The 27881-nt window shown below is 48.9% G+C and overlaps 10 protein-coding genes and 2 non-coding genes across 12 annotated transcripts; 3 read left to right on the plus strand and 9 right to left on the minus strand.

Moving 5' to 3' along the window:
• Window positions 1–2936: 2936 nt before the first annotated feature.
• YALI1_C08748g (uncharacterized protein) lies at window positions 2937–5902 on the minus strand (the record flags this gene model as incomplete). Its single annotated transcript, XM_501520.3, has 3 exons — window positions 2937–4324; window positions 4948–5203; window positions 5864–5902. 3 exons carry the CDS (start codon window positions 5900–5902, stop codon window positions 2937–2939), a joined length of 1683 nt encoding a protein of 560 aa, XP_501520.3.
• Window positions 5903–8638: 2736 nt separating this feature from the next.
• YALI1_C08791g (uncharacterized protein) lies at window positions 8639–10336 on the plus strand (the record flags this gene model as incomplete). Its single annotated transcript, XM_501522.4, has 1 exon — window positions 8639–10336. One exon carries the CDS (start codon window positions 8639–8641, stop codon window positions 10334–10336), a length of 1698 nt encoding a protein of 565 aa, XP_501522.4.
• A 358-nt stretch (window positions 10337–10694) lies between these two features.
• On the minus strand, window positions 10695–12905 carry YALI1_C08834g (uncharacterized protein; the record flags this gene model as incomplete). The annotated part of the gene is made up of 1 exon (XM_501523.3): window positions 10695–12905. The coding sequence occupies one exon, from the start codon at window positions 12903–12905 to the stop codon at window positions 10695–10697; it is 2211 nt and encodes a 736-aa protein (XP_501523.3).
• Window positions 12906–17232: 4327 nt separating this feature from the next.
• YALI1_C08882g (uncharacterized protein) lies at window positions 17233–17748 on the minus strand (the record flags this gene model as incomplete). Its single annotated transcript, XM_501524.2, has 1 exon — window positions 17233–17748. One exon carries the CDS (start codon window positions 17746–17748, stop codon window positions 17233–17235), a length of 516 nt encoding a protein of 171 aa, XP_501524.2.
• A 1127-nt stretch (window positions 17749–18875) lies between these two features.
• Window positions 18876–20147, plus strand: YALI1_C08893g (uncharacterized protein; the record flags this gene model as incomplete). The annotated part of the gene is made up of 1 exon (XM_501525.3): window positions 18876–20147. One exon carries the CDS (start codon window positions 18876–18878, stop codon window positions 20145–20147), a length of 1272 nt encoding a protein of 423 aa, XP_501525.3.
• A 326-nt stretch (window positions 20148–20473) lies between these two features.
• Window positions 20474–21781, minus strand: YALI1_C08922g (uncharacterized protein; the record flags this gene model as incomplete). The annotated part of the gene is made up of 1 exon (XM_068282228.1): window positions 20474–21781. The coding sequence occupies one exon, from the start codon at window positions 21779–21781 to the stop codon at window positions 20474–20476; it is 1308 nt and encodes a 435-aa protein (XP_068138329.1).
• On the minus strand, window positions 21678–22201 carry YALI1_C08923g (uncharacterized protein; the record flags this gene model as incomplete). The annotated part of the gene is made up of 2 exons (XM_068282229.1): window positions 21678–21829; window positions 21880–22201. The coding sequence occupies 2 exons, from the start codon at window positions 22199–22201 to the stop codon at window positions 21678–21680; spliced, it is 474 nt and encodes a 157-aa protein (XP_068138330.1).
• Window positions 22202–23046: 845 nt separating this feature from the next.
• Window positions 23047–23514, minus strand: YALI1_C08938g (uncharacterized protein; the record flags this gene model as incomplete). The annotated part of the gene is made up of 2 exons (XM_068282230.1): window positions 23047–23374; window positions 23438–23514. 2 exons carry the CDS (start codon window positions 23512–23514, stop codon window positions 23047–23049), a joined length of 405 nt encoding a protein of 134 aa, XP_068138331.1.
• Window positions 23297–23384, minus strand: YALI1_C08938r. Its single transcript has one exon. It is a non-coding gene; the product is annotated as a tRNA-Asp (tRNA).
• Window positions 23515–23613: 99 nt separating the features above from the next.
• On the minus strand, window positions 23614–23737 carry YALI1_C08942r. The gene has a single exon (XR_002432093.3). It is a non-coding gene; the product is annotated as a 5S ribosomal RNA (ribosomal RNA).
• Window positions 23738–24753: 1016 nt separating this feature from the next.
• On the plus strand, window positions 24754–26559 carry YALI1_C08952g (uncharacterized protein; the record flags this gene model as incomplete). Its single annotated transcript, XM_501527.3, has 1 exon — window positions 24754–26559. One exon carries the CDS (start codon window positions 24754–24756, stop codon window positions 26557–26559), a length of 1806 nt encoding a protein of 601 aa, XP_501527.3.
• Window positions 26560–26929: 370 nt separating this feature from the next.
• On the minus strand, window positions 26930–27814 carry YALI1_C08983g (uncharacterized protein; the record flags this gene model as incomplete). The annotated part of the gene is made up of 1 exon (XM_501528.3): window positions 26930–27814. One exon carries the CDS (start codon window positions 27812–27814, stop codon window positions 26930–26932), a length of 885 nt encoding a protein of 294 aa, XP_501528.2.
• Between the last annotated feature and the right edge of the window lie 67 nt (window positions 27815–27881).

Consider the following 27881-nt stretch of genomic DNA (forward strand, 5'->3'; position numbering starts at 1 on the left):
ATATGAGCTCACTGGACAAGAGAGAGTGGGGCAATGAAGACAGCAATAGATCCAGGGACGACCGGTGCGAGCAATGGTTGGCGGCTTGAAGCACGAAGGCGAAAGCGGGCTTCGGGTGCACTTTGCAGTCTTGCCGTGATCAAGTTGCGTTTCGTTGAGTGATCTGTGACACGACATTCGCCTGGTGCAGAGTTTCGGAACAACATACGGTATACTGGGCTGCTGTTCGACCTGTTCGACCTGTCGCATTGTGTTCGTTTCACCATGCCAGTGCCAGTGGGACTCGTTAAACTCGCATAGTCTAGTCCATGTCACCTCGAGTTTCTCAGAGTCGCCTCATAAATGTGGTTTATGGGATGTTGTCTAGAAACAGAGAAAGGACACGTCAGGTAAGGTAACAGGGAGTAACTAGCAACACGACCGCGGTCACAGGAGCCGCGCCATTACGGACCATTCTGTGCACTGATCCATGTCGGTCGGAACGTGCTGGATCACAGGAATCACACAATGTTGTCGCACACTGGTTGTTCTTGGGCCAACAAAATGACACTCTGACCACCGCGGCTGATCCACGTCGAACGACCGCTCAAGTTGGATCCACAGGAGCCATTGCGTCTGTGTCACTGTCCCCCGCGAGTCCCCGTCGTTGTCCAATGTCTCCTCCAGACCCTCCCAGCCACGTGGACATGATACTCACTTTTTTTGTCGTCAATTAACAAGGATGGGAAAGACAGGGCTTATATGACGTGTGGGCTTTTTTGAGTTGGGATCAAACACGTACGACGGGGAGTATAGGGTTTTTGCCGAATTAGGCTGCGGCTGGCTGTTTCCCGATTTGGAAGGACCGGAGCGAAAGAAAAGATGTCGTACTTGTTGGACGAGGAGAGCACAAGCCGAACCAGGAGCAGGAGCCATTGTCGACCGGAGACCACGCTCTATCATGTGTCGGCGTGGGTCGTCAGACGCTTCTTTCGAGGTCCCGCACCCGCCTCTTTCTGTCCAAACACCCACTCCCCATCCCTGATATCGGTTCCTCCCACGTCCCACAATTAACTCGCCTTCATTTTTCAAACCGCGTCACATTCCGCAGAGCTTGAGTTAGGAGGTGGTAAGGACACGTACAGAGAAGGAAGAACAAGTGGAGCGGACAGTGAGCGGAGGGTCTCGTCTGAGGTCACGTGAGACCAGGTGCAACAGACGGCCCTGAAAAAACATGCACAAACATATCTCCATTCGCCCTCTACACATCCTCCTCGTCCATGTCCAATCCCCCATCTCATTCCACCCCTTGCATATACACCGCTCTAAGAGCACGGTTATTAGCTCCTAATGCCTCTTGCAGAGGTACGCAACAGGAACGCACCGAAGCTTTGATAGTCTGGAATGATTGACACCGCGCTGGCTTTTCGTTATCAATCGTTAGCTGTGTAAAAAGCAGTGCTTTCATACTCCACAGGTGTACTCTATTCTCAACTTCACCAGGGCCACTCCAACACAAGACTCCGCTATTCAGCACCTCATCGCCATGGATCCACGCAATGCATGTCCTGATTCAATTCTTCCGCCTACCCCTTACATCCATTTGATCCGTGAAGGTGTCTTCCACCACGTGTGGCTGGAATGCAACTTAAACAGGAAGCACCAGAAAGGCACCTGCTGCTGCACAAACATGTTCAACACGTGTCCTAGACTGTAATGGGGTCTCCACACTGACGCTTTGGGGTCTTCAAGGGGCCCTTGGATCGTTAGCGACGTACAAGCACACACGTCCACATACATGTATGGCGTCTTCCCAAACACGCTAGACCTCCAAATCGGTTTCGTGTCCAATTCTCGGAATAATGATCACCAAGATCTACAGGAACACCATAACCGGGTGGAGTGGAGTGGAGTGGAGAGGAGAGATTCTGGTCACGTGATTCTCGACCCACCGGGACGTTCTCTTACTGAAACCGACTGCCGCCAAAAGATCTAGCACTGATTTAGACAAGTCTCCAAAATTAGAGTTGCTTGTCGACATTTGCAGATATTTCGGATCTCTGAAACCCCGTGCGGAGGTGTTTAAAGAGGTGCAAAGGACGTTGTTCAATGCAGTAAACGTTTCCATGCTCACTTTTTCCTGTCTAAACACCCATATTTCCCACTGCAGCACCCATATTTCCTACTGCAGCACCCCATTTAACTCATCATGACGAAGCCCTATAAAAATAGAACATGAAAACTTTAATATATTTTTTTTTGAATTTTCTTCTGAATTTTTCAAACAGTTATTACTCGTTTAATATTGGAGATAAAAAGACATACCCGGGTTTTTTGAAGTCCCAAAACCCCAGCTATTTCAACGATACCAAATATCACCCCCTGACGAGCTGCCCCTGCCACGTCCTGCCACCTCCAAATTAACTCTCGCTTATTTCTTGTACCTGTCATATCACGTGACGTAGCTTCCCAATCAAGAGCGGATCCTGCCTGTTTGGCTGCGTGGGTTTGCGTCTTCTTTCCGTTTGAAGCAGTGGTATTATTCCCCCATTGTGCCAAAAGTAATGCTGAAAAGATGCCCACGAATTTATAGCTGAAACACGCTAATGAGCCCACTATAGTTTGAGACCAACGGCGGCTGTAGAGTATGTCTGGGGTACATGATTGAGACGGTGGGTCTAGTGAGAAGGAAAATACTGGGCTATTGGCTGTCATTGAAACATCTCTGGTTGCTGTGGTTACCCGGAAAACACCCGCAGCTCGGTCACATGATCTACACCGAGATCTACAGGAACCCGTTCTGGATTGGGCTGATTGCAGCCAGCCACTGGACTTTTTTTGATGCACGATAAGCTGAACGGGAGCAATTTGAAAAAGCAATTACTCAGAGTGGGTTGCTACAGGTATGGTACGGTGACACATTCCAAATAAGTGGTGTATTTCAGTCTGTTGACTTCTCAAACGTCCGCTACCGACTTGCTCGACAAGTCTCTCTTCCACAAGTAAGTAGCAATGACGGTCAGGACCAGCCCTAAAGAAGACAAGCAGGCGTTGTAGGTGAATCCTATAAAGTATCGGGGCATGTCCTGGGCATTCCAAGTCAGAATAGGAACCCATGATAGGGTAACGTACGCCATATCACTGGTGATACTGACTACCAGGTTGCGTTTCTTGTAGTCTCGATAGAGACTTCTGTTCAGCCAAGAGAAGATCATCGGTTGTCCCCAGGCGGTTGGAACGCCAATGGCGAAGTAGGCAAACCATTTTGCGCCGTCGGAGATGTTCCAGTAAGACAGCATCGCCGATCCTATTATCTGCACGACAAAGTAGGCTGCAACAAACGGGTAGTTGAGACCTCCAAAAGCGTCCGAAACCACAGCCATGATCAGAGTCACTCCTATTCCAACCCTGCCAACTGCCGAGGGGTACACGTTATATTGGGTAGGTGTGTATCCTTGAGACTTGAGCCAGGAGATCATGGAAGGTTGGGTGCTGGCAATACAGGTGTTATTGTAGCAAAGAAAGATGAGAGAGAAGAAATAAATGTGCCAGGTTTTCAAAGAGCGTTTCAAAACTTGCAAGAACGGCTCTTCTTTGTTACCGGTATCGCCGATTTGTGCTCTTCTCTCCTTGGCTATAGCAATGTCTTCCTTGGTGAAGTACCAGCTGGTAGTTGTCTCCGGTGTGTTTGGGTTGACGAACATGGTGTAAAGTGCCACTGGAAATGAAATGATACCATCAAACACAAAGAGCCACTTCCAGGGAGTGATAGCGGTGTGTTCTAGACCATGTATAACGGCCGCCTGGAGGTATCCTGTGACCATGGAAGCTGCGATACCAGAGACTGCAAATAGAGCAGACCTCTTGGTGAGTTCGTCTTTATTGTACCATGATCCGAGCAGGTACTCGACTCCAGGAAAGAACCCGCTTTCGGTGAGCCCCACAAAGAATCTCAGAGCGTAGAGAGACTTGATATTGGTGCATGTGAGTGTCAGAAATGTCAGAGCCATCCACACGAGTTCCAAGCATCCCAGGTAGTAACGTGCACTTGTTCTCTGTAGAATCTGGTTACTTGGAACTTGGCCAACAATGTATCCCACAATCCAGACTGTCTGGAGGTAGTTGAGCTGGCTGCCGCTCATGCCATAGTCTTCCTTCATGCCGTTCATGTAGGCGGTGTTGATATTGTTCTGATTGAGGGTCTTGATGAAGTAACCTAGCATCACCGACGACAAGAGAAACCAGTCCAGTTTTATTAATAGATGTTTCTCTCCAGGACTTTTGTTTGCCGAGTCCCATAGCAGTGTTTTCCACGTCTTGTTTGGTTTGGACCGGGATGTGATCACTGAGTAGTCGGCTGACGAAACATCGCCCACCTCACCAACTTCTATCACTTCAACCACCTCCAAATCATTAGCCTCTTTCACTGCAATGATATGATCCCTCTTGTCGAGCTTGGTGTCACTCCAATCGCTGAGACTGATAACATCGTGATTAGTATGAGAGCTCATTTTGGCAGTACCGGCCTGTATATCGTGTGATATATGACAATTTATAGGTTGAATGGAGACAGTCTATAACCTCTATCGGTGGCTTGTTCACGATATTGAGTGGCTTCAACTAGATTTGTGGCTTCAGCGCCAAGAGATATCGTAGATAACCCAAGGAGTGCATGAAGGAGCGTGGATGCGGCAATGGAGGATAGATTTACCATTATTCATACATGTCATTTCCATCATCTACCAGTGCACTCTCAAGCATTTAGTAACTTGTCAAGAGGTTCAAAGTTTGGAACTTGCAACTGAACTGATCGCAACATAATCACCGCTATTAAACCCTGATTACAAGTGCTTCTGATTGCATCCACAGTTCATTTCCATAGGCTAGGCTATACGAAAATACAAGGATTAGAAACTATATACAATTGACTCTGCAATCTTTCCCGCTAAACGGTGGTGTGGTTATGACCTGGCTCGTGTTCATGGCCGGGATAGTCCTTCCATCGCCAGTCCCGCCCGTGGTCTGTAGCCAGGGTAAGTAAGGAGATCATGAGCAGAATGAAGAGAACTGCGGCAATCACCACAATGACCGACTTTTGCCACCAGCCAATGGCTCCTCGAGGAGGTCGGTATCTGTTGGCGCTGGAAACGGAGGATCTCCGTCTGATTTCCCGTTGGAAGGGGTTGACTTCCTGGGCGTAGGATGAGGCCAACAAGGGCGTCGTCTGTGTAGGTTGAGTGATGGGCTGGGGTTCCGACATGACCGATGTTGAGTGTGTAGGTTGAGGTTAAGGTGTGGTATTTGCTCGTTTGATGAGAAGTGGTTATGCGACTTTTCGGGCGTCGGGTGGTCCACGTGTGTTGCGTTTGATTGAGGCTGTGTTTGTGACTGGATGGGTGTGGTTGTCGGTTTGTGTCTGCTACAGTATGCTACGTCAGTTGTCAATGGTGGTGTCACGATGCCGTAACAGAAGAGTAGTCGCCCCACTGTAGAGTTGTGTGGGGTAATATGACTTGGGGGTGTTCCTGTTGATGTGTGTCTGTGTCACTGATTCTGTTTGTGTCTCTCCGTGGCACTCGTAAGGATGAAGAGACTCGTCAATGATGGTCCTGTTGGTGTATGCTGAGACGGAACAGAAAGAGGTGGAGACGGAACAATATAAACAATCTGATAATGCTCAGTGATGCATGCCGAAGGTTCAGGCCCACGGCTACACGGAAGGCCGGAGAAAGCTTGTACATGGGCCGAAAAGAAGAATAAGACGGCTCATAGTCACGTGATAAATGTGTCAGCAGCACCGCTGAATTTGTCACGTGATCACCTCCTTGCCAACACCGCCAACTCCAGTCTTTTTTCCCTCCAAAGAGCCCCAAAAAGCGCATACCTTTCGATGGCCCACGTGCATACTTTTGTGGCGGTGCATGTGGCTATTGTGGCGAGTGCAAATTTTCACCCGCATATAGCATATGGTGATCATCATGTGATGTCTGACTAATGGAGGGTGTGAGTAGGTCCTGAAAAGAGCTAAACAGAGACTTGCGCGAGATCTTTGTAACATCACGTGACGTCCGTTAAGGCCACTTGCTAGCTGTTAACACCCCTTACTCCCTCATCCTCCTCTACAACTTTCACTTTAGTTTTGGCGGTCGATCGATGGGGTCATGACGCGAATGGTGGCTTGAACTTGTGACATGTAGCAGTATACAAATAGATATGAGCAGCTTCAGACTCGTGAGTCGTGAGTCGTAAGTCGTGAGTCGTGGGATTCCAGCCGCTTTTCGCCATCACGTGACCAAAGCCGTTTCTTGAACGAGTACGAGTACAAGTACCGGTACCTGTAGCTCTTTCCGACGACTTCCTTTGGAACAGATTGCACAAGAAACACGTGTCAGCATCTCCTGGCATATCACGTGACAGCCAGACTCCAACAGCCGGTATTCGATTGGCCACGTATCGTTTGTACTTGTACATTCAGAGTACATCGTCGGTTACCCGGAGCACGGCGAATGTGGGGTGCATTGTTTGGTGCATGAATAGAGGCGGTTAGGGTCGAGGATGGAGGTTTTGGATATGTCGCCTGATGTGACACGTGAGGGGGACACTAAAGTGGGGAAAGAGCGGAGAATGGACGGTATTATTGTGTTGGTGCGGTCCAGTCATTTGGTCCTCATGATCGTATCCTTTCCTCCTCTAGCACACTATCTTTTCATATCTTATCGTGGCGTTCTTTTGGTTCTTTTGAGAGCAAAGTTTCCGGGTATCGGTATTAGGTTGCAAGTTGATGGGCTGTCCGAGACGTCAGGAAGCAGGAGGGTCGGTTGGATCATGTTTAGGGCTCTTTGCCGGGTCTAGCGATTTCCTGATACTGGTTTTAGTGTGTGTGTAGCAGCGAAGCAGTTGGTGGATCCAGTGTGACGTGATGGTGGATCAGAGTTGTTAGAGACTAGATAGGCTTTTAACGGGTTGTTTGGCGAGTTTTTGCGGGGTTTGGGGGTTTGGGGGGTTTGGAGGGGAAGATAAATGGGGCTTGGGATGGATATTTTGGGCAGAAAATTGGTAATATTATTCAGAATCGTAGTCTGTATGTCCTGTCGAAACTTTGGGTTCCAATCTTTTGTTGATACTGTTATAATCGGTGTGGATTTGGTACCGCTGCGAGTACCAGTATCGTAAATTTAAAGTGCAGTGCGACCGGTACGAACACTCTTGGGCTTAATATGGTGAGTGCGAAGAGTGTGGACCATAGACTGGAGGTTTTCATGGGGTCATCAAAGGACGTAAATGTGGAGAAAGTGGCGGGCTTTTTGCAATAAACGTATATAACCCGGGTGGCAGATTGGTTTTCTGAGCACAAAACCCCCTCTTTCCTACCTCATCTTCCCCAACTCCCAGTTACCGCTCTATATGCCTCTGGTCTAGTACAGGCGCCAATTTTGTCTGACTTTGAAAAATAAACTTGGGGTGCATTTTTGACCGAGCTTGAGAAACAAGGTCCGGGAATTCAATACATAGTGGCACAGTAGCGGACAGACATCTGAAAGACCTGACTAGTTGGGCCTTACACTGTGCGATATTGTTGACCAAGAGCCGATACAAACATTCCGTCACGCGACACAAACAACAACTGACTCAGACGACACGTTTACAAGTTAGCCGCAGCCACTTATCCCCCGACACAAGCCGCCCTGTTGTTACTCTACCAGTGACTTCGCAGGGTAAACAAAACAGCTTGACGATCTCCAGGAAGTCTCTGCCAGATATTTGCATGTGAGTATCGCGAGAGAAGATGAGAGGGGTACCGAGGAGATGGTGTTTATGGTGCGACTTGCACATAGCTTCGATGCTAGAGGCTGTTGTGAGGTTATGATACAGCTGAGAAGAAGCAGAGGCTGCGCACAGGGCTGGGTTGAGAGAGCCCGTGACAGGGCTGGAGTGACCGGGCTGAAGCTGCTACTTTGTCCCCTCTGTTCTTCTCCCTTGGTTACACCTCTTCAGCTACAGTGGTGACTCTGATCAGAACTTCAGCCTCGTATAGGAAAACTCTTAATGGCGCCTCCCACAAGCACACAACTAACCCAGAACCGATTTTGAGCCCTGCTCATCGCATTTAACAAACACTACGTGAGTATAAGAGAGGAGGATGAGAGTGAGGATATGGAGGAGGCTTGGCTATGTTGCCTGCGGTTATCTGAGAGTGCCTATCAGAGTGATATTGAGGGTGCGGCACATGTGAGCTTGACTGAGATGAGAAAGGGGTTCATGAGCGGCCACAAGACACTACGTCTGCAGCATCCGAAAGGGCTTTAGTACGCACCCTCTCTATCATACCTCTTCGGGCGGCAATGTGAAGGGCGTACATGGCACTTGCTCCGGCAGCACCAGGGAGCAGACAGCGGAAAGACAGATGATGGCACGCAGCACTGACGGCATAGTGTGATCAAGAGCCCCATACGGAGCTCCCCCGGCAACGCTCACCTTTGATCTTAAGTTCGGATACGGGGGAGGTCTTATTAGAGGGCCAGACCCCTACTGCATGTCCGCCTCTGTCTCTGTCAGCCTCTGGGTCTGTCGCATTCTCTCGATTAGGTCACTTTATGGCCGACCCAGCTTTCCTACACTTCGCAGGTTCGTGCGTTGAGGCTCGTTATACTAACCCAGAATGTCCGAATCATCGCCACCCCCCAACTACTACATTCCGGCATCGGTGAACATCACCTCACTCCCCCCGGAAGTGCTTTCCAAGGTGATGCAATGGGCCCTCCCCTCGGCAGACGCCGAATCAGGCAACTCCGGAGAGACCTACTACAGCCAGACCAACTGGCTGGCCAAATGCATGACCACACACTCTTCTTTCTACAACGCCGGCGTGCCTCTATTGTACCGCCATGTGGCTTTCTCGCACTCTCTTGAGTTTGACCGGTTCCTCAAGTCCATCTTGGAAACCGGCTATGGCGTGCTCGTCAAGTGTCTGGATTTCTCTGATTTCACGTCTGTTGGACTGGGCCGAACTGCCCGAATGAACCAGGAAATCCAGTACGTGACAGCAGAGACAATCTGCCATGCTCTGGAGCTGTGTCCGAATCTCGCCGAGTTTCTGGGCTCCGAATCCATTGGAATGGACATGTCTGCTAAGGTGCTGACCCGTCTGCTCTCCATGCCCTATCTGGAGGCTCTAGACTTCTGTGGAGCCACTCATCCGACCTTTACCCAGGGCTTCATTGAAGCCATGAACTTTTACGCGCAGCAGGAGGTTTACTTCCCCAATCTCATTCGACTGTCTTTCCACGCATGTTCGAATCTTTCCGACGACATTTTCCAAAAGCTGCTTCCCCGACTTCCAAATCTCGAGCAGCTTGATCTGACACATACCCAGGTGAAGTCCGCATCTCTGCTTGACATTCCAGCCTCTGCCAAAATCAAATACCTGTCTCTGGCACGCTGCTACCATCTTGACTCACAGGGACTACTCAAGTTTCTGGTCGTTCATCCTGCAACTCGGCAGCTGGAGTGGCTGTCTCTCATGTTTGAGGCCACCAAGCCCTCTCCCATTGCCGCACGTGATTTTGATATCATTCTCAAATACCTCCCCATGGAAACTCTGACGACTCTGAATCTGCACGGCTGTCTGCCGGTCAACCAGACGCATCTGGAGCTCATCTGCTCTCTCAAGAACCTCGAGTCGCTCAGTTTGGGCTACACAAACATCCCGTTTGAGTGCCTACGCAAGCTGCTTCCTGAGCTGCCACACCTCAAGTACATTGATATCTCCGGAAACCCTTGCATCAACCAGTGGTCTATTCAAGATACGGCACTACTGAACGCAAATCGAAACGTGGAGATGTTTGAAATATCATCCGATGTTCTCTCTCGTCTCACAGGTGTTCGAATCCCTGGCTTCTGTGTCCTTCAAGGACAGGGTAACCGAGGTTGGGTCACTCGAGGAGACGATCCTCCAACCCCCCGAAGACTCGCAGCCACTGGAGAGTCTCCCCTCAGCAGCTATCTGCACACGGTCCCCCAGGTGACCAACAATTCCGAAACACATGCCACTTCGCAAACTGTGGCTCCTCCAAAGTTTTCCTTCTCGCAGTTTGCTCAGGCCAAGATCGAGCAGAGCAGCAAGTCGCCTCCCGCTCGACGGTCGCCTGGAATGCGACCCATTGTGTCAACTAGCACGGCGTCTTCTTTCCGAAAGGTCAAGACTCCCATGATGGTGCTCAACATGGACATGGGTTCGTCCATCTGGATCAAGGCCAGTCGTAAAATCAACATGTGTCAGGTTGGCATTGGAGGTCTCAGCACCTCCGACGCCGTCAAGGAGCGTGGTATTTATTTGTACTATGCTTTTAACAAGTAGAAATTATTTATAATGAATGATGATATGATTATGAAAGTGTGGCTCGTGCCGTAAATGATCCAAAGTGGTGATTAGTATAGGTAAATGTGTAGAGACAAGAGTGGTATTGAGTGGCAGGGTAGCCCTTGGAGTATAGCAACAGTAGAACTACCGGGTACCGGGTATCAGTAGTGTATCAAGGGTATGGACAGTAACGACCACAGTCTAACGACTGTAGCAATATCAGACTAAACAATAACATTAACTAATTACATCACAGCCCAGTGCACAGCGCAACTTCGTAACTGATGAGAGATCAGTGCACTGTACAACTTCGTAACTGGGCGTGAGTTTTGACATACACCATTAAACAGACAGGCTAACCGTTTCCAGCAGCCTTAGCAGCGGCCTCGGCAGCAACAGCCTGGATGGGGGTCAGGAAGTGGGTCATATCGGCCAGAACCATTCCGGCGACACAAGCAGAGAGCAGGGTAGAGATGGCTCCGGTGATAAGAGCAGAGATGGCCATCTTGGAAATATCTCCGGATCGTCCGGGGGCAAGTTTTCCAAGCACACCAATCTGGGTACCGACAGAACCAACATTGGCGAAACCACACAGAGCGTAGGTGGCCAGCATGGCTCCTCGCTTGGACAGGTTGACGTACTCACCCTTGGGGTCGGACAGCATTCCGTAGGCAACAAACTCGTTCTGGATGATCTTGACACCAATGAGCTTGGAGATCTTGTAGATTTCGTTTCGGGGAGTTCCGAGCAGGAAACCAACGGGGTAGAAGAGGTAGCCAAGCATCATATCGATGGTAAGATTGGGGTCATGGATGTTCCAGAAGCCTCCGAACCAGGTCAGCAGAGCGTTGATCAGAGCCACCAGGGCAATGATACACAGCTGGGTGGTCATGATAGCACCTGCAATGACGAGACCAAGCCAAGCACCGTTAGCAAAGGCGTGCAGCACGTTATCGGCCTCGGCAGTATCGTCCTCAGGAATGACGACTCGTCCAGAGGTCAGAGTCTCTTCAGTCTCAGGGAATCGGAGCTTGGAGCAGACAATGGAGCCGGGAATAGACATGATACATGAGGAGACCACTGCCTGGGGGTTGATACCCATACCAATGTAGGCGACGAGGGTGGATCCGGAGATGGTGGCGAAACCAGAAGCCATAATCTGGTGGATCTCGGCCTTGGTCAGGTGAGGAATGAAGGGTTTGATGAGAATAGCAGACTCTCCCTGTCCAATGAAAGGAGAGGCGGCAGCGACAACCGACTCTGCACCTGACACCGACATGGTCCAGAAGAAAAAGTAGGCAAACTTACACACACCCCACTGGATCCATCCCCAGTAGAAGAAGATGTGGATGAATGCAATGAAGAAGAGCACAGCGGGGAGCACGGTGAAGAAGAACATTCCGAGCTGGGAAGTCTCCGGCGTGGTGATGAAGGCAACACCATCCTTGGCAAACTCCAACAGCTTTCGAGCAAGGAACGAAATGAAGTTGAAGATGTCGTAACCAGCCTTGGTTCGCAACACAAACAGAGCCACAATGTACTGCATCAGCATACCGGTGATGATGGTGTGGGGCTTGATAGCCTTTCTGTTGTTGGAGGTGACGTACAGGGCGAAGATTGCCACGATACAACCAAAGAAGGAGATGGCTCGATCAGATCGTTTCGAATCGGGGTACTCTCGGATGACAAAAGTACCCAGAAGAATGACACCAATGCAACCAAGAGCAGCCAGAGGAATTCGAGCAATAGGAGGAATGTAGCTGACAGCTCTGACTACCGTTCTCTGCCAGATCCAGTTGGCCCAGATAAGCAAATAACGGGCGGGAAGGTACAGGGTAATCAGACGGGCCATGATGAACATCCACAGGATGGTGGGGATAAGCCACATGTGTCTGTGCTTGTCCTGGGCGACAATGGAGATCCACCAGGCGGTGAAAAACACACCCCAGAAGATGTGGAAGCACCATCGGTACTTTCGGATGATGTACTTGACCGACCACTTCTTGATGTTGGGGTCGTTGTCGGGGTCCAGAGGGTCCACAACTCCGGTTTCTTCGCTCACGGAGGCAGAAAGACCGCCCTTTTCGTCCATCTTCTCTACAGTGCTGATGATCTCCTGGTCCTCCACGTGATGAGAACTGGAAGTCGAGTGTCGGTGCATCTCGGGGTCCGCGGGGTAATGGCTATGAGGAGGATGCATGGTAGGCTCGTCCATTCGGTCTCGGGGAGGCGAAGTGTCTCGCTGGGGGATATGCAGATCGGCGTACACGGTGGGCTTCTTGTGGGCAGTTCGAGCATGATGGGGATGGGTGTGGATATGCTGGTTGTGGGGGTCCAGAGCGGGATCCGGGTGGATGTTGTGAGGACCGTCAGCATGGATACCTTCTCCGTGGTGGACGTAGGGATGGGTCAGGGAGTGCGAATGCGAGTGGCCATGCGAGTGGCCTTGCGAATGCGAGTGACCATGGTGGTATCCCTGTTCCTGGCCGTGTTCTCCGGTGACTCGCACCTCTTGGATGTCAGCTTCCTGACGAGAGGCGTCCAAGCTCTGTTTGGGGGTGGACATGCTGATGTTTTGTTTAGTGGGGCGGTGTCAAGCTGGTTGCCACTTGATCACCAGGCTTTTCGAGAAGACTCGTAGGGGGAAAACCTGAAAGCACCGTTTTTGGAGGGGGTAGTTGCACTTGCCGATAACAACTACTCTATGGACTAATGTTGAAGAGTCCGAAGGGTTGAAAAAGTTGAAGACGAGGAGAAAGAAGAGACACAGACGCGCTTGTCTCTAGCTCTCCGGATCCAAGACGTATATATTCTCTTTTTTTTGGCTACATCTTCCTTCACTTTTGCTTTTTTGCACCCCCGAAGGTTGTGTCAGACCAACTTAGCCAGCCTTTTTTTTGTTCTTTGGACTGGCTTTCAGGCCTAAACTTTGGTCGAAACCTTGGGCCAAAAAATTATTCATTGGCTAGAGTTTAGATAGCGATTGCTAGATAGCGATAGTGGTCGTTCTTTGTGGCGTGTGAGAGTCGGTGTCTGCTTACAAGCGGGCTCTATTGCTGTATCCCTTGTATCTATCCTAAGTGCGCCTTCACCAACACATGTCTTCCAACTTGACCTGCAGTGCACTGGACCCACACGCAGCACCGCAAGAACGACCACGAGAGCTAATCATGGAGTCGGGATGTCTGAGAATCTACGGATGTGTCGAATTTGTCGATCGACAGAGATATCTGCGAAGTTGCCTCTCGTCCACAAGCCCATCTGGCCTGTGCCTCGTGCTGTTTCACAGATAACACCCTTCTCAATCTCCCTGGGCTCTTGACAGTTATCGCCAACAATAGTAAACTCTCGAAGGTTAGACTCGAGGACCTTCCGCTGTATTGATAGGGATATATGGGCTGCCATAGACAAGTTGCGGATTCCATTAGTCACCCAACATACTCCCCACATTCGGAATATTCGTGTACACCTGTTTTCCCTCCCGATTGAAGCCCCCAAACATCACCGGAGACATGTTCCCCTCCTACACGGCATCAAACTGTGATTGCGGTCCTTGTCCATCGAACTCTGATTGTCCACAGACTTTCATGTCTGGTCATGAGTGATGAGCAGCTTGTCAAAGAATTACGAGGCTGTAATAGAAGAAACATCCGTGGATGAATTGGACATGAGAGGGCCGGGCCATAATCGATTGAGCATCCACCAAACTCGGACTGGAACACGCGGTAATAAAAGAACGCTTTGCCTAAACCTAGCCTTGCTACTCCCCATTCGCCGCTAATGTTACAGCAGAAATAGTCGACGAGGCTAGAAGCCATAGATTCATCACTAATACCATTATTATATTCTTAGAAAACTGGTAATTCAGCCGCTTTGACGGTAGTATTTGCAATAGTCCGTTTGTACCATTGTCTGTCACCGTCTCGAGATGCCCTTTTGAGTCCATGTGGGTCTCGTAAAGTCGATATTTTCTGTGCCAAGTCGCTTACATTTTTACTTGACGCCGCGCTCTTGGCACAGGCACAGGTACACATGACACAAGTGGCTATAGGGAGAATACAACGGTGCCAGAGGAAGAGCTGGCGAGGTGGTATTTAACGGCCATGTAAGAAATGTAATCCCCGAAGCTTTCCAAAGTCCGACAAGGGAGGCCATATTGAATAAAACATGAGAGAAAAAAAAAATAGAAAAAATAGAAAAAAATAGAAAAAAATTTAGACGTTATAAATTGAATCTAAAATTTACGTGATAACAAGTAGGGGGAAATGAGGGGAAATCGAGGGAAATACAGGACATTCACGCGCCTTGGAACTCTTCCAAGGACTCGTTCCTCGATGGTCTTGTCAATAGTCTCACGTGACACGGACTAACCGTTTCGGGAAAATATTCCATTGTGCATGTGCAGATCTTTGTCTGTCAACCCTAAAAAGGGCCTGCTGAAGGAACCCCACCAAACGGCACAGTGCCGTGCGTGATAGTGGCTCGGTTATTGGGAAATGAAAAGTTGCCGGGATGAGGTGGCGACTGAAAGGCTGGGGGATGCCGGGGAATGGGAGACGTATACAAGTGTTGTTTTTTCGGGTTGTCTGTAAAAACGTAGCGACTTGTAGGAAAGGAACGACACACTGTACGCACCTGCGATCAGTCAGTGCACCCGTGGTCCCTTTAGTCACATATGGTGGCCACTGCGAGACCTTCTACTTGTACTTGCTTGTACGTGAGACCAAGACTTTGGGGGGGAAGGCGGTGAAGATGGACAAGGGACTTGGAAAGAGGGACTGAGAGAAGAAGAAGAAATAAAAAGGGAGATTGAGACCTTCGCGTGACCTTTTTCAAACCCCGACATCGTCTTTACTTGGTGTCTGACCACTAATATTCGTCCTATAAGACTTGGACCCAAGCCTGCCATTTCTTTCGCTTTTTTTGACTACAGAGTTGGCGCTAACTTCAGAGTCTCTTTTAGAATTGCAAGACAAGATTTTCGAGCCTACACGCGATCACCGAACAATATTCCGACCGCTGCAAGACATCCAGTATGAAGCATGTGAGAGGTAGGAGCAAGTTTGAATCATTGGAAGGAGCCAGCGGTTGCCGTTTGTGTTATTCGCGATTGTCTTCTAGTGTCAACTGCGCATCCGTTTGCGTCACTGGTGAGAGTCCAGACCTATCCCTCCCGTTGTGTGCGTATCTAGCTTCTCTGTCTCTAGCCCTCCGTGTTTAGCTCCAACTTTAACTAAAAGGCCAACTAGTTTTTAACGCCGGCTAAGTATAAAACTAAAAGTGTGCTCGTGTGCGTTCTCTGATAGTGATTTTACAACATATGCTTTGTACAAGGCCACATCTAATCTCCCTCGAAGTAAGAGCAGCAGGCTTGTGGCTCTTTGTTAGCCGTGTCCCAGGGTCATTGGACTCTTCACGCCGTTGTGGCTTTCTTAGCACCCTGTAACACAGCTACTGTACTCGTACAAGTAGCCTAGCCCCCATCGTTTGTAGGCCTTTTATGTCCCGGAGCAAGTTGACGGGATTAATAAAGGATGACACACTCGACTAGTAATCAAGTAGTCAAGCTCTCAGGTCCTTGTGACGTCCCCACAAAGACACATACCCCAGTTTTGTGGGGAACGGTACTCTAGTTGGCTGCTAGAGAGACCGTCCAACCCAAACATCAAGTGTTCCGACGGATCTACCGACGGGCCGTCAGCCATTAGTCTTACAAATACGAGCTTCGTCTACCTTGACTGCTTTCGGATTAGCTCCTTGTCCTGCTGGATTGATGCCGTCTCTTCTTATCAGTATCTTCTCCCCCTGTCTTCTTTGTCATGACACGAAACAAGCAGCCACCCCGGATTGTACGGCGCTTTAATACTTGGTCAGCATCGACGGCTTGGGAGGTGCCAAGTGCTTGTACCAACTTATCACGTCTGCTATCTTGGCGGCTTCCTAACCATTTCGGTGGCTGTGGCTTTCCCTTATCTCCACTCCAAGATAACGGGCCGTACCTGTAACTTTGGATACTTTAGCAAGCCGTGTGAGATTTAGAAAGAAATAGATAGCGGCGGGTAGCTTCAAGGCAAGATTGAAGCTCAGAATTGGTTCTACTGTATTAATCGATGGATGGTAAGGTGCTCATAGAAGACAAGTAAAGATGGGCTGTTAATGCACAGTAGGTACGAGGCTGGTAGTGAGATACTGATAGAGAGATGATGAGACACAGTAAGAAAGTCCGAATAATACAAATGTCTCCAGATCTCTCCAAGTCTTTCTTGGAACTGAGTTCACCTTGGTTGTATGGGTTTGACTTGGGATACTCTCCTACTCATGAGACGCTCGGGCGCAGCCTCCATATCTTGTGTTTATGATACAAAATTCAGGCAACTTTCAGAGCTTCGAGACCAAATCCAAACCACGGACTTTCTTCATTGCTCGCTCTCAGTTCAAGTTAATCGATCAGTGATCCGTGGAATGGATACCCAGGCTAAAACATAGGCGTAGAGCGATATCTTTGAGATAAGTGACATTGGTTAATTGACCATTTACGACCTAATTGAACATAATCAACAAGCCTTCTCTCACTTGGACCTCTGTCAAGTTCATTTCATTGTACTGGATGTGCAGATCTCAACATTACACCTCTCCCCATTCAGCCGAAAATCTGTCAAAAAAAAACCTGCTATTGGTATACACACTACTATAGACTCTTTTATCACAGGTGGAAATGACCATGTTATTTACACACTCGACATCCATCATGATTTTTTCATCCCTACTCTGTTCGCTCGTGTTTGTATTAGCTGCTGTAGTTATACACTGTACAGTATAATTGACCACAGCTCATCTGGATGCACGCCTAGCGGCTGTTAACTATGTACACGGTCTATGCGGTCGTTCAGGACCTACTGCAGAGAGATTCCGCACTTGTCGTAGACCTCAGCTCGAGTGGTGTCTCTGACAATGCCCTCGATGGTTCGTTCGGTTTCAACCCAATCAAGCACTCGATCAGCGTCCGATTTCTGGTTGGTTCGAGCCTCGGCGGCGTAGGGATCAAGCGGCTGTCGTTTAGCAGGCTTTTCGTTTTCGTCCTGAGTCTGAGCAGCTTCAGTCATATCTCCTCCCTTCTTGTCCTTGGCTAGACGGGCCACATCGCCACAGTAAGTGAGAACTCGGTCTCGCTCGTTCCATGCGGGTAGCAGCACCTCCTGTACAAACTCGTTACACGCGGGTTTGTAGCCAGTGTATCCAGAGTTATGTTTGATTTGCTCTGCGGCGGTGTCATTGCCCAGTTTTGAAATGGTCACCAGAACTCGGTCGTCCACAGTTTTGCGACTTGCCCGGAGAAACTGGCGCAGGGCACGGGCTTCGATGCAATTAGCTGCTGTCAGACCGGGCTTGGGCGGGGTCCAGGAAGACATGATGACGTGGTGTGGGTTAGTGTGTGGGCTGAGATCTGGATTATGCAGGTTGCTGTGGAAGATCTGGAACTGTGCTTAGTCATGTATTAGTAATGATGTAGGCATTGTGGAAGGCTGTCGTAACTGAACCGGGTGGAACCGACCATTGACGATGTTGTCGGCGCGTCAGACAAAATAAAGGAAGTAATAATCCAATTGTGAAGTTGAGTAGTAACAAGGCCAGATGGCTGGTCAAAGGGAGGAAGGAATAAACAGTTGCCAGAAGAAGGCCATGAGAGCTGTTGTAGAGCTTAGAACTGTTGTAGAGCTTAGAGATGTTGATACGTTCATTAATACTATATATTATCCATTCTTCTTGCTGATAGAGATATATTCTTCTACCCCCTCCGATATCCTTAGTTTACCCTAACTATATGTCCAAGTAAATGTTGTCTATTTTGTTTGGGTAACACTTACGCTGGTGATGCACTCTCCCATTTGCCATTCTCCACCCCAACAAAACACTTGACTCTGCGCATCTCCGACCATCCCTCTTCAGGACTAGAAAAAGGACAAGCACGCACCACGTGCAGGCGGATATAGCGGCCCAACCGTTGGCGTGGTTGTGAGACATCAAAATCAAAATAATATATAGGTCTTTCCTAAGCTACAGTCTAAAATAACCGTACTCTTATCAGACATGTTGGAGAAATGTGCAGTAGTTAGAGAGACTCGAAAGTGCGTAGAACTCGTAAATTCGCAAATAATTCGACTCCATCTTAATATTCGCGCTTTTCTCGTCATTATTTCACTTTCCTTTTTTTCCTACACCCTCTTCTTGCGCCTATAACCACATCTATTTCTTCCTCCACTGCAAGTAGAGGCCCCCCACAGCCAGCCACAGCACAATAATGCTACACAGCAAAACCCGTACTTGTAGTGGGAGCCACTCGCAAAAAGCAGCCACAAAATGCAGCTGGCCGGATTGGACAAACACACCTTATCCCTGCATGTCTTTCAAACCGATCCACATGAAAAATCCAACCTACAAAAGTGCACGGCAGACCCTAACCCCACTCGCCAAGCAACAGATATGCAATGTGGGGGACGGCCGCTCAAATTTCTAACCACCCACCAGCAACCTCCAGATGCCCCGATTTCTGCGCAAATTCCGACGCACGCGCCCGGTATCTACCGAGCTGGCGCCGCTCGAAACGCTGCCCGTCGAAATCGTCGAAAAAATTCTCCTCTATCTCCAACAAGACTGCCAGGCCGCGGTGGAGAAACAGGGCTACACCGACCATGAACTCACCATTCGCAGCAAAAACCTGTACTTGCGGTCGCTCATCAACCTCGCCAAGTGCTCGAAAACGCTCCAGACTGATCTGCTGGCCCCAGTCATCTACAGACAGGTGCTTTTGACCTGTAAGACCCAGGTGGAGAGGTTCTACAAGGCCCTGTCAAAGGGATACATTAGACAAGAGATTGTGGCTGCTGTGGAGATTGTCATATTCGAAGAAGTCACCAATGACAACCCCCAACAGGTCTCTATCGCATCGTACTCCTACAACACAGACACCAACCAAAAGACATACCAAGAACTTATTGTGGCTATCGTCAAAAAACTGCCCTCTCTACAAGAGGTACGAATCATTAACATGGCCCCAAAGTTCCAATTCCGAAGCTCAAAACCGTCGCTCCATGTCAAAAGCCTCACTGTGTCTACGGAACCAGGCTGGAGAGTCTACATCCAACCAGACATTCTCGAGCAGTTCCCAAATATCGATACCCTCAATCTACAAGACATTGTCATTGATGGAAACTCCCTGTCTCGAAAATATGCCAATGGCAACACATCCCCGGCACAGGGATCGCCGTTGACGCCAACCAAGTCCCAAAATAGAGCCTCCTCGTACTTCTCCTTCAGACCCTCGTCTCCTAAACCTCCAAAGGAAGACAATGAGACGAGAACATCTCCTCTGGGCATCACTACCCTCCAACTCACAGACTGCATCATTCACCCCACTGCAGTACCAGAGATCCCACGGTTCTTCGATAACTTGCACACATTGACCCTCAAGGTAAAGGCAAAGACTCAGATCAAACTGCTGGCGGTCGCTCCCCTATTCCCTACCCTCACAGACTTGACTGTAGACATCCAACCAAGCAGCCAAACAGACTTGCTGCCATTCCTGGAGAAGTACAACTTGGAAGCATTGCCCAAGCTGCAAAAACTGACGCTAGTCGGTATCACCCCGACCCTGTTGACGCACGCACAGTTCGTAGCTGCCGCGGAAAAGATGGCCATCAATGAAATGGACTGCCACTTTCTCCAACGACCAGCTTCCACTTTCGCACAAGATATCAAACTGTCCCTATCCCCTACTCTCTACTACAAGAACCAGAGACTCGACTTGTAATACTGCACCGGTACACCGATCTATTTATTTTTACCATAATAATATTAATGTATTTATTGTTAGCAACAATACGGAAAAGAATAGTGAAAGCGAATTCTCTTATAAAATAATCACAAGCTGATTTTGTTGGTTCCGCGCAAGCCTCACGCCCCCAAGAGGTCGTCGTGCACGCCGAGGGAACGCACCAAGGTTGGACAGTGCATAGACTCGGTGCTTGAGCTCCCTCTGTGAGAGTGGAGCCGGCTTGTTCTGACTTCGAAAACGTTGCCGTCGGCCAGCAGGAGTGCCAGGCTTACGCACAGACCAAACACCAAAACCTCCTCGACCTACATCAGCCGCACCACTTCCACCACCACCACGCCAAGCATCACTGACACCAGGTACTTGATCCACCCCAGCACTGCCGTGTCTCTGTATGACCCGGTGCTTGTCTCTAGTAAGTTAGCATAATTAAAGGATGAAAAGAAATCTCGGCTCCAGCCATCACCGTCGATGTCGGTACCGCAACTATCACACTCACTCTTTCTCTCAAATGGTCTCCGTGGGTTCACCACCTCGTGATCATCCTCCTCTTCAACGGTAGCGACTTTCTTCGGATACTCATCGTAGACTGGCTCCACAGGGTCCTTTGGCTCTGGGACAGCGGGGGCCTTCCGTGTGGGGGGCGATGGGGGCGGTGCCGCAAGAGGCTCCTTCAGATCAATCACCTGCTGCACCTCAGTGTCCTCGATCACATTTCCTTCCAGGTCGTAGATGGTGTACGATGTACCCCGCTTGTGCAAGTCAACATACTTGCCCCTGGGTGCCCGCACGCCACGAGTTATCATGTCCAGACCAAACGTGTCGGGGAGAGGGTTCATGGTGTTGATGTTGGGATACACGAGCTCGCACCTCTGAGGTCGCTCCACAGCTCGGAAGTCTGACAGCTTGGCCTTGGGGGCGTCGTGGTATGCTTTCTTGAGTGCCTCAAAGTCCTCCAGAACCTGCGCGGAGTGGTTCTTGTAGATCTGGACAAGACCATAGTCGTTGGGCTCCTGGGAGAACTCGTAAATGAGCCCTCCAGAAAATACGTCAGTCATGCTGCTTGAGTAAACTGCTCGGACCTCCTGGAAAGTACGGGGCTTGACTTCGTTGCATCCGTACTCGGAGAAGATGAGCGGCAGCGAGTAGTCCCTGTAGTCGTCCACGAGTCTGTCGTATCCGGAAGACACGAAAGACTGTTCGCCACACCACTGATAGGAGTTGACTCCGTAAAAGTCGACGGAAGACATCTCGTCACCACACTCGAGGTATTGTGCCAACGAGGTTCTGTACTTGAGATCGTCTGCGGCAGAGTATCCGACGGGAATCTTTCGGGGCGACTGGTTGGCTAGGTAGTACTTGAGGTCTCTCACTACAGCCTTGATGTAGTTGGGCGACACCATGGCGGACTGGTCATCGTTGACGACCTCGTTGCCGGCAAAGAAAGCCAGAGTGTTGTTGTAATGGGAGAACTGCTCGACAACCTTGAAGATGTGCTCCAGGTACTTTTCATGGTAGGTGGTCCAGGGCTCGTATCGGTTTAGCGACTCGCCAATGCGTGGGGAGTTGACGTCGAGAATGAGGTAGATGCCTGCTTCTGCCAGCAGGGTCATGCATTCGTCGTGGTTGATGTCTGGGTTGACTGTGTAGACGCGGATTGCCTATGTTAGCTGAGGGGTGCAAGTCACTGTTAAGAGTGGATTATACTCACATTGACTCCGAGCTGCTGAAACAGGTAAATATCTCTGGAACATGCCTCGTAGTCTGACAGCGGGTCCGATCGGCCCACAAACGCCGACGACCCGCCGGGCTGGTAGTCTATGCCCTTGAAGAAGAACTGCGTTAGTAACACAAACTGGTATCACAAGCTCTGATGTGTTGAGGGTGGAATCAAAAGGGGGGGTGTCAAGGAGGAAGGTATCATACCGGTTCTTTGGTGACCGAGTCGCGGAAGTGCTGCCTTCCCACTCGATAGGAGCAATTCCGGCCAGAACTGTGGCCGCCAGTCCGAAAAGTCGCAGGACGGTCCTCATGTTTCTTCAGTGTGTTGCTTGATAGGGTGTGGTGGATGAAGAGAGGCAGGTTGTGAGTAGCTGAGAATTAGGCCATGTCTTTTTAGATATGGTCACAAAAGCGTTTTCACGTTACCACGGAGACGGTGTTATGGCCGCCGCCTTAATTGGGGTATGGGAGCAATGAAGTATGTACTGTACTGTACTGTACTTGTACTTGTACTTGTAGTGTAATTAGGCTGAAGCGTCTTAGGCAACCTCCCTTGCTTTTATATGCAAAAAAAAAAAACAGCAGCAGTCAGTGAGCTTCCGTGGATCTCTATTTATACATCAGAGACACGCCATATCACTGCCCACAAGGTCACATAACAGAGGTGGTGGGATCTTTGAGCTGCTAATGGTTCCTTGGTATACATTATACTACTGATTTTACTACTATAGAACTCTTCTATCCAATACACTCTCCATACGCTGTCATGAATTTATCGTATTTCTCTTTCATTTATTTATTTATTTAATCCAATTAAACCATCCTAAAATACTCATATTTCTGCACCCCACCTTTCTGTCGCACCCATGCACATCACACCATACCACAGCTCAGTCAACACACTTAACACTCATGTGTTACCTACATCGAGTCAAGCCAACGGTAGTTACTGTTCCAGAGGCGCGTTGTCATTCGATTAATCAATGTGAAATGGACCCCAAAAGATACCCTCAACCAGTCAACCACAGTCCCATTCTTCCAGGTGAGTGTCGTGAAGATGAGTTTGCGATTGATCTACACTGGCTTCTGGAAGACAACTCTCAGATTTCCGGATCCTTCAAGAGTATCAAGTAACTCTTGAGTTTCATCCACTTCTCTACAAGTACAGTAGCTGTCGCATACTGCTATCAACACCTCCTACAGAGACATGATCTAACCCAGATACAAAGGAAAGAACAATGTGTTTGCTACAATAGCAGATGTAAGCAACTTCTAGTTGAGTGTTCCATACTCCAACTCTTCCTTTCAACACATCTGCGCGAAAAAGAAAAAAAAGGACTACCTCACTGCTGACTAACGACAGAAATACCGTCTGAAATGGCAAAAAAGTTGTGCCGAAACACTGCCTCCGCAACGGAGAATTGAACTCCGGTCCCCCGCGTGCTGAACAGACGTCCTGACAGGCGGAAATTCTAGCCACTAAACTATTGCGGATGTGGGGTGGGAAACGAAGCAGTCAATGTGTGTCTTGAGAGGATATGGCTGACTAAAAGGCGACCAAAAAAGCGATTAAACGAACAAATAAAAGCCTACGGGAGATTATGGGGGTTGTTGTACCAATCATGTAAAATATATCACCTCTGCTCTTCTTCAGTAGTCAAACAGTATTATGTGCAAGAAAAAAAATATTAGATTGGCAAAAGAATTAGATTTGTCAAAGAAGGATTGCAGCACCCAGGATTCTCGTATGGTCTCCCACTACAATACTAACTAGGGCTCTCTGGTGCTTGGACTAATGGGCTGATCGGACCGGGAAGCCGTATTTTCACCAGGATATGGCCGCAACCATTGAGACAAAAAAAGCGTTTATCCTACATATAGGGTCATAAAAGTCACGTGACCAAAATTCTAAGATGTTCTTTTCAACTGGTTAATGGAGGTTTTGAGAATTTTCCAATGACATAAAGGGTTATATAGATCTACCATTTTTACGCTGTATCAAGTATTTTACTCCAAGTCTCTTTTATGATGTTGTTCTAGATGTCTCTAGTTTCTCAACTTTGAGAGTGTCTCAGAGATGTAGTTGTCAATTTATTTGGGGTTTACTGCTATTGTACGTAATTAGAAGGTTTATTACAGTAGTTACTGTACTTTGTGATTGTCTCAATGTTATTTGACTGGTGTTGACTGGTATACCTCAACTATCCATCACATCAGATCAAAACCAAGTAAAAGTCTTACTTTTGTTGGAAAGTTTGTTGGAAATATCAGGAAACATACTCCACGGCGAATACTGCCTACAGAAGGTCATTTTACAGCCTGTGGAATAAATAAAGCTCTCTTTTTCCTTCTAAATTGCGTTCTGGCACTTTTTGATAGCGGTTTACCACTTTTTATCCACCCAAAACCATCTCTTTGGTCGCTTGTTGCTGACACACTAACCTCGACAGGCTCCATCCAGCTCCATCCAGCTCCATCCAGCCTCATGCTTATCCAGTGCAAAGAAGAGAAAAGAGGGCAAATTTCATCAACATATGTCTGTTATTTGACTTCCAGTAGTCCTATCTTCGCTGTAAGGTTGATTATTGTCCATCTACCGAGACCCACTAAGCACATGTCTCAAACGCATAACTAGTTTTAATCAACATGGATAATGCATCTTTGAACTCAGTTAACAAGAGGGTGGAGATGCTTAAGGGTCTTGGAGATGAGGTGATAGAACAGAACAGAACATCAAAACGAGGCTTTTAGGGAGAAAAACGCGGGAGGAAAACAAAATTCATTATTTGTACCGAATCCAAGCTACATCGTGAAACATCAGTGATACAAATTGACCCCACCCTTCCCCTTGGACGTCTCCCATATGAGATGGGCTACTTACGATTGGGTATTTAGGGCTAGGGTAAGAGCTGTATTATCGTGCAGCTGGTTTCTGTATACAGTACATGTGATGACTACCATTGCTATCGTCACAGTGCCACGAATGACACTCCCGGTGGAGCTTTGTTTGCAGCTATTTCATCTCTGCGACTTGGAGAGTTGCCTTGCGCTCAGTGAAAGCTCTTGCACCTTCTTCCACGTCTTTGAGGGTCTAGACGACAGTCTGATCCGATCCAAGGTCCAGAAACGAGTGCCTTGGATGACCCTCGACGAATCAGGCACCCAAATTTACACCTGGGCTAGAGCAGCTCGTTTGATCCGATCTCGAACCTCTGGAGTCCGCTCAAAATCACCCAAGTGGAAGGTGGTGAAGAACCTGAGACCCTTGTTGTCGGTGCACCCAGTCGTTGAATTTCTGCCCACGGTGAGCATCGACACTAATCTTCCAGACTCGTTTGAGCCCATTTTCGACGAAATTGATCCTCGTCATGAACCATACAAGTTCCAGGGCGAACACTTGTGTGTTGGCGACATCTCTATGAATCTCAAGACTCTCAGAAAGAGTGTAATCTCACCGGCAGAGTCCAAACGACCAAAGCAGCTTTCGCAAATCTTCGACGATAGACCAGATCACAGTACAATGGTTATTCATGAGGATGATCCCGTGGGACAACGGCTCTGGTTTTCTGGGGAGAATTCCACGACCATTCATCTCACGGAACAGAGAAGAGGTCACATGTACTCGCAGATCGACTACTTGATCGACAAGCCTGGATCAACGTTAGAGGATGGATCCATTGGCTTCGATCCATGCTCTTCGGTGGCGCTCCCACTTATTCGAGATGATGGAGCTAATGGCCACTATCGAATCAAGATGTTGCCTGCGCCTTTTGGGGGAGCTTTCATCGTGGAGTACTCGACGCCCACACTTCGTATTTCGTACATGGACCCCAATCCGTATGAAAACAAGGTGGTTCTGTTGGCCAAACTGGAAGGCCACACTATCACTACCTTCCCGGTGGATATCCAGATTGAAATTTACAATGGCTTGCTCTACTTCAACGTGGATGGCCAGTTTGTGCGTCTATGGGTTGATTTGGGGTTCCAGAAACGCCAGACTTACCAGCAGTTCACAAAGCTCAATGTCAGCACCGAAGTAAGAGGATTCTACCAGCAAAGAAAGTACACTCGTGCCCTGAGTGCCACCCGAACTGACTGGGCCCCTATTGGTATCTACACAGAGACCACAGGACATGCCGACTTGGATCCTCGGGGGAAGGAGCGATATGTGACAGCATCCAACTCGGATCCTTTCTATGTCGGTGATCTACTAACTGGCAAGACCTTCGTGGCCAAGTATGGAGACGGAATGCCTGTGGTACATTTGGCTGGAGCTTCGGCTGATTCAGATACGCCTGTGTTCTATGAATGGGCTATGGATGACTTTGAGGGACTGTGTGATGATCTGAGAGCCAGCTCAGATACCCAGCCAACCCAGTCTAGAGAAGATCTGTGCACCACCATCACTATGCACGACTTTTGGTCTCGCATTCTCCGCATGGATGTGGATATGGAGAGAGTCGTCATGACTCTGAGACATACAGATAACGTCACTGTTGGTTATGTGGGGTTGCAGGGGCAGAGTTTGGGCGACGAGGATGACAAGCAAATGCCAGTCCCATGGAGAGAAGGTGCGTTTGGCAAGGTGGAGATGTTTGAGGCTGTGGAAGTTATAGATGATGAGCTTGAGCAGGAGGCTGAAGAGGAGAGGGTGGGTTTCAAGGTGTGATTGTGATAGTAGAAGGATTATTTATTGCTTATAGCTTCTCAAATGTATTGATATATGATGGCTGTGGTCTGTAAAGGTGCCTCTGTGTGTTTTGTAACTATTGGAACGTAAAGAAGTGGTGGTACAAAGACATACTACAAGGGCAGCTGTTTCATCTCGGAATAAATTATTATGTATGTACTCTTATAGTTAGTAATTATGCATGATGCTCATATGCTGATGAGTTCCAGTGTTCATAGTCTGGATGTTTTGTTTTGTGTTGGAAGCCCCTGTTAAACAGAACGCGGCGTTAGGATACCCTGCAGTTTGTGTGGGGAAGATGAGGGAGGGTTACTCTTGATGGCCCTCACGGACAATGTCCTCATGTATCCTACTCCAACAGTCTAAGATACTGCTGCTCTTCCTTGTGATCCATCTCCTCGCAGATAGCCAGTACGACATTGATCAGGTCAGACGTCTCAAGGACAGCATCGTGGTCATGGATGTCCACCAGTCTGAGCGTGGCTGTAAAGCCAGCCTTGGTCAGTGTATCTTCAAACTGCAGAACCTGTCTGAGAGGCACCAGGGTGTCGTGTTTCGAGTGGACGAGTGTGAATTTGAGATCGGCCACGTCAGGGCCGTATAGAGCGTCCCATTCGAGTCTTGCGGGGGACGAGTCATCCCAGTTCTCAGCATCGGCTCCATAGGCGTCTAGAATGTATGATTTGTAGCACGGGGAAGACTGCGACACGTCCAACAAGTCGTAGACACCTCCCGAGCCCACAATATGCTTCACCCAGGTTTCTCCAAGCGACAGACGAGCTGCCACGTACTGGAAGGCCATGCAGGCTCCTGCTCCATGGGCCAGAATGACGGCTGTTTTGATTCCGTATGCATTTCTGAGGAACTGTACAGCTGCTGTAACATCGTGAAGGTGGTCTGGGTGTTCCACCTCGGGACTCAGGCGGTAGTCGATCGAGGCTCCGGCCCAGTGGGGAGGCAGACGGGTCAGAATACTAGCTCCTACGTCTTTGCTCTGGGAGGCGTCCCTCCAGTAGCCTCCATGGATGAAAATGAGCCACTTGGTGGTTGGACAGAGACCCGATTCGGGCAGGTACAGATCCAGCGTGTGAAAGGGGTTAGGAGAGGGTATATAGGGAAGAGTGACTGCTGGTGGGCGTCGGGTTCGGGGGACCATGAGAGATAGCACGTCTCGTGAGTAAGACGACATATCGTCCGAGACCATAGACCCGTTGTCCGGGAAGATAGCTGGCATGGTTGTAGTTGGGGCGCGGTTGACCGGTCGGCTTTTTTGTGAATCCGTTTTCAATTATTTTCAACCT

The sequence above is a fragment of the Yarrowia lipolytica genome, chromosome 1C (assembly GCF_001761485.1).
Source record: "Yarrowia lipolytica chromosome 1C, complete sequence".
In the NCBI taxonomy this organism is placed as follows: Eukaryota; Fungi; Ascomycota; class Dipodascomycetes; order Dipodascales; genus Yarrowia; species Yarrowia lipolytica.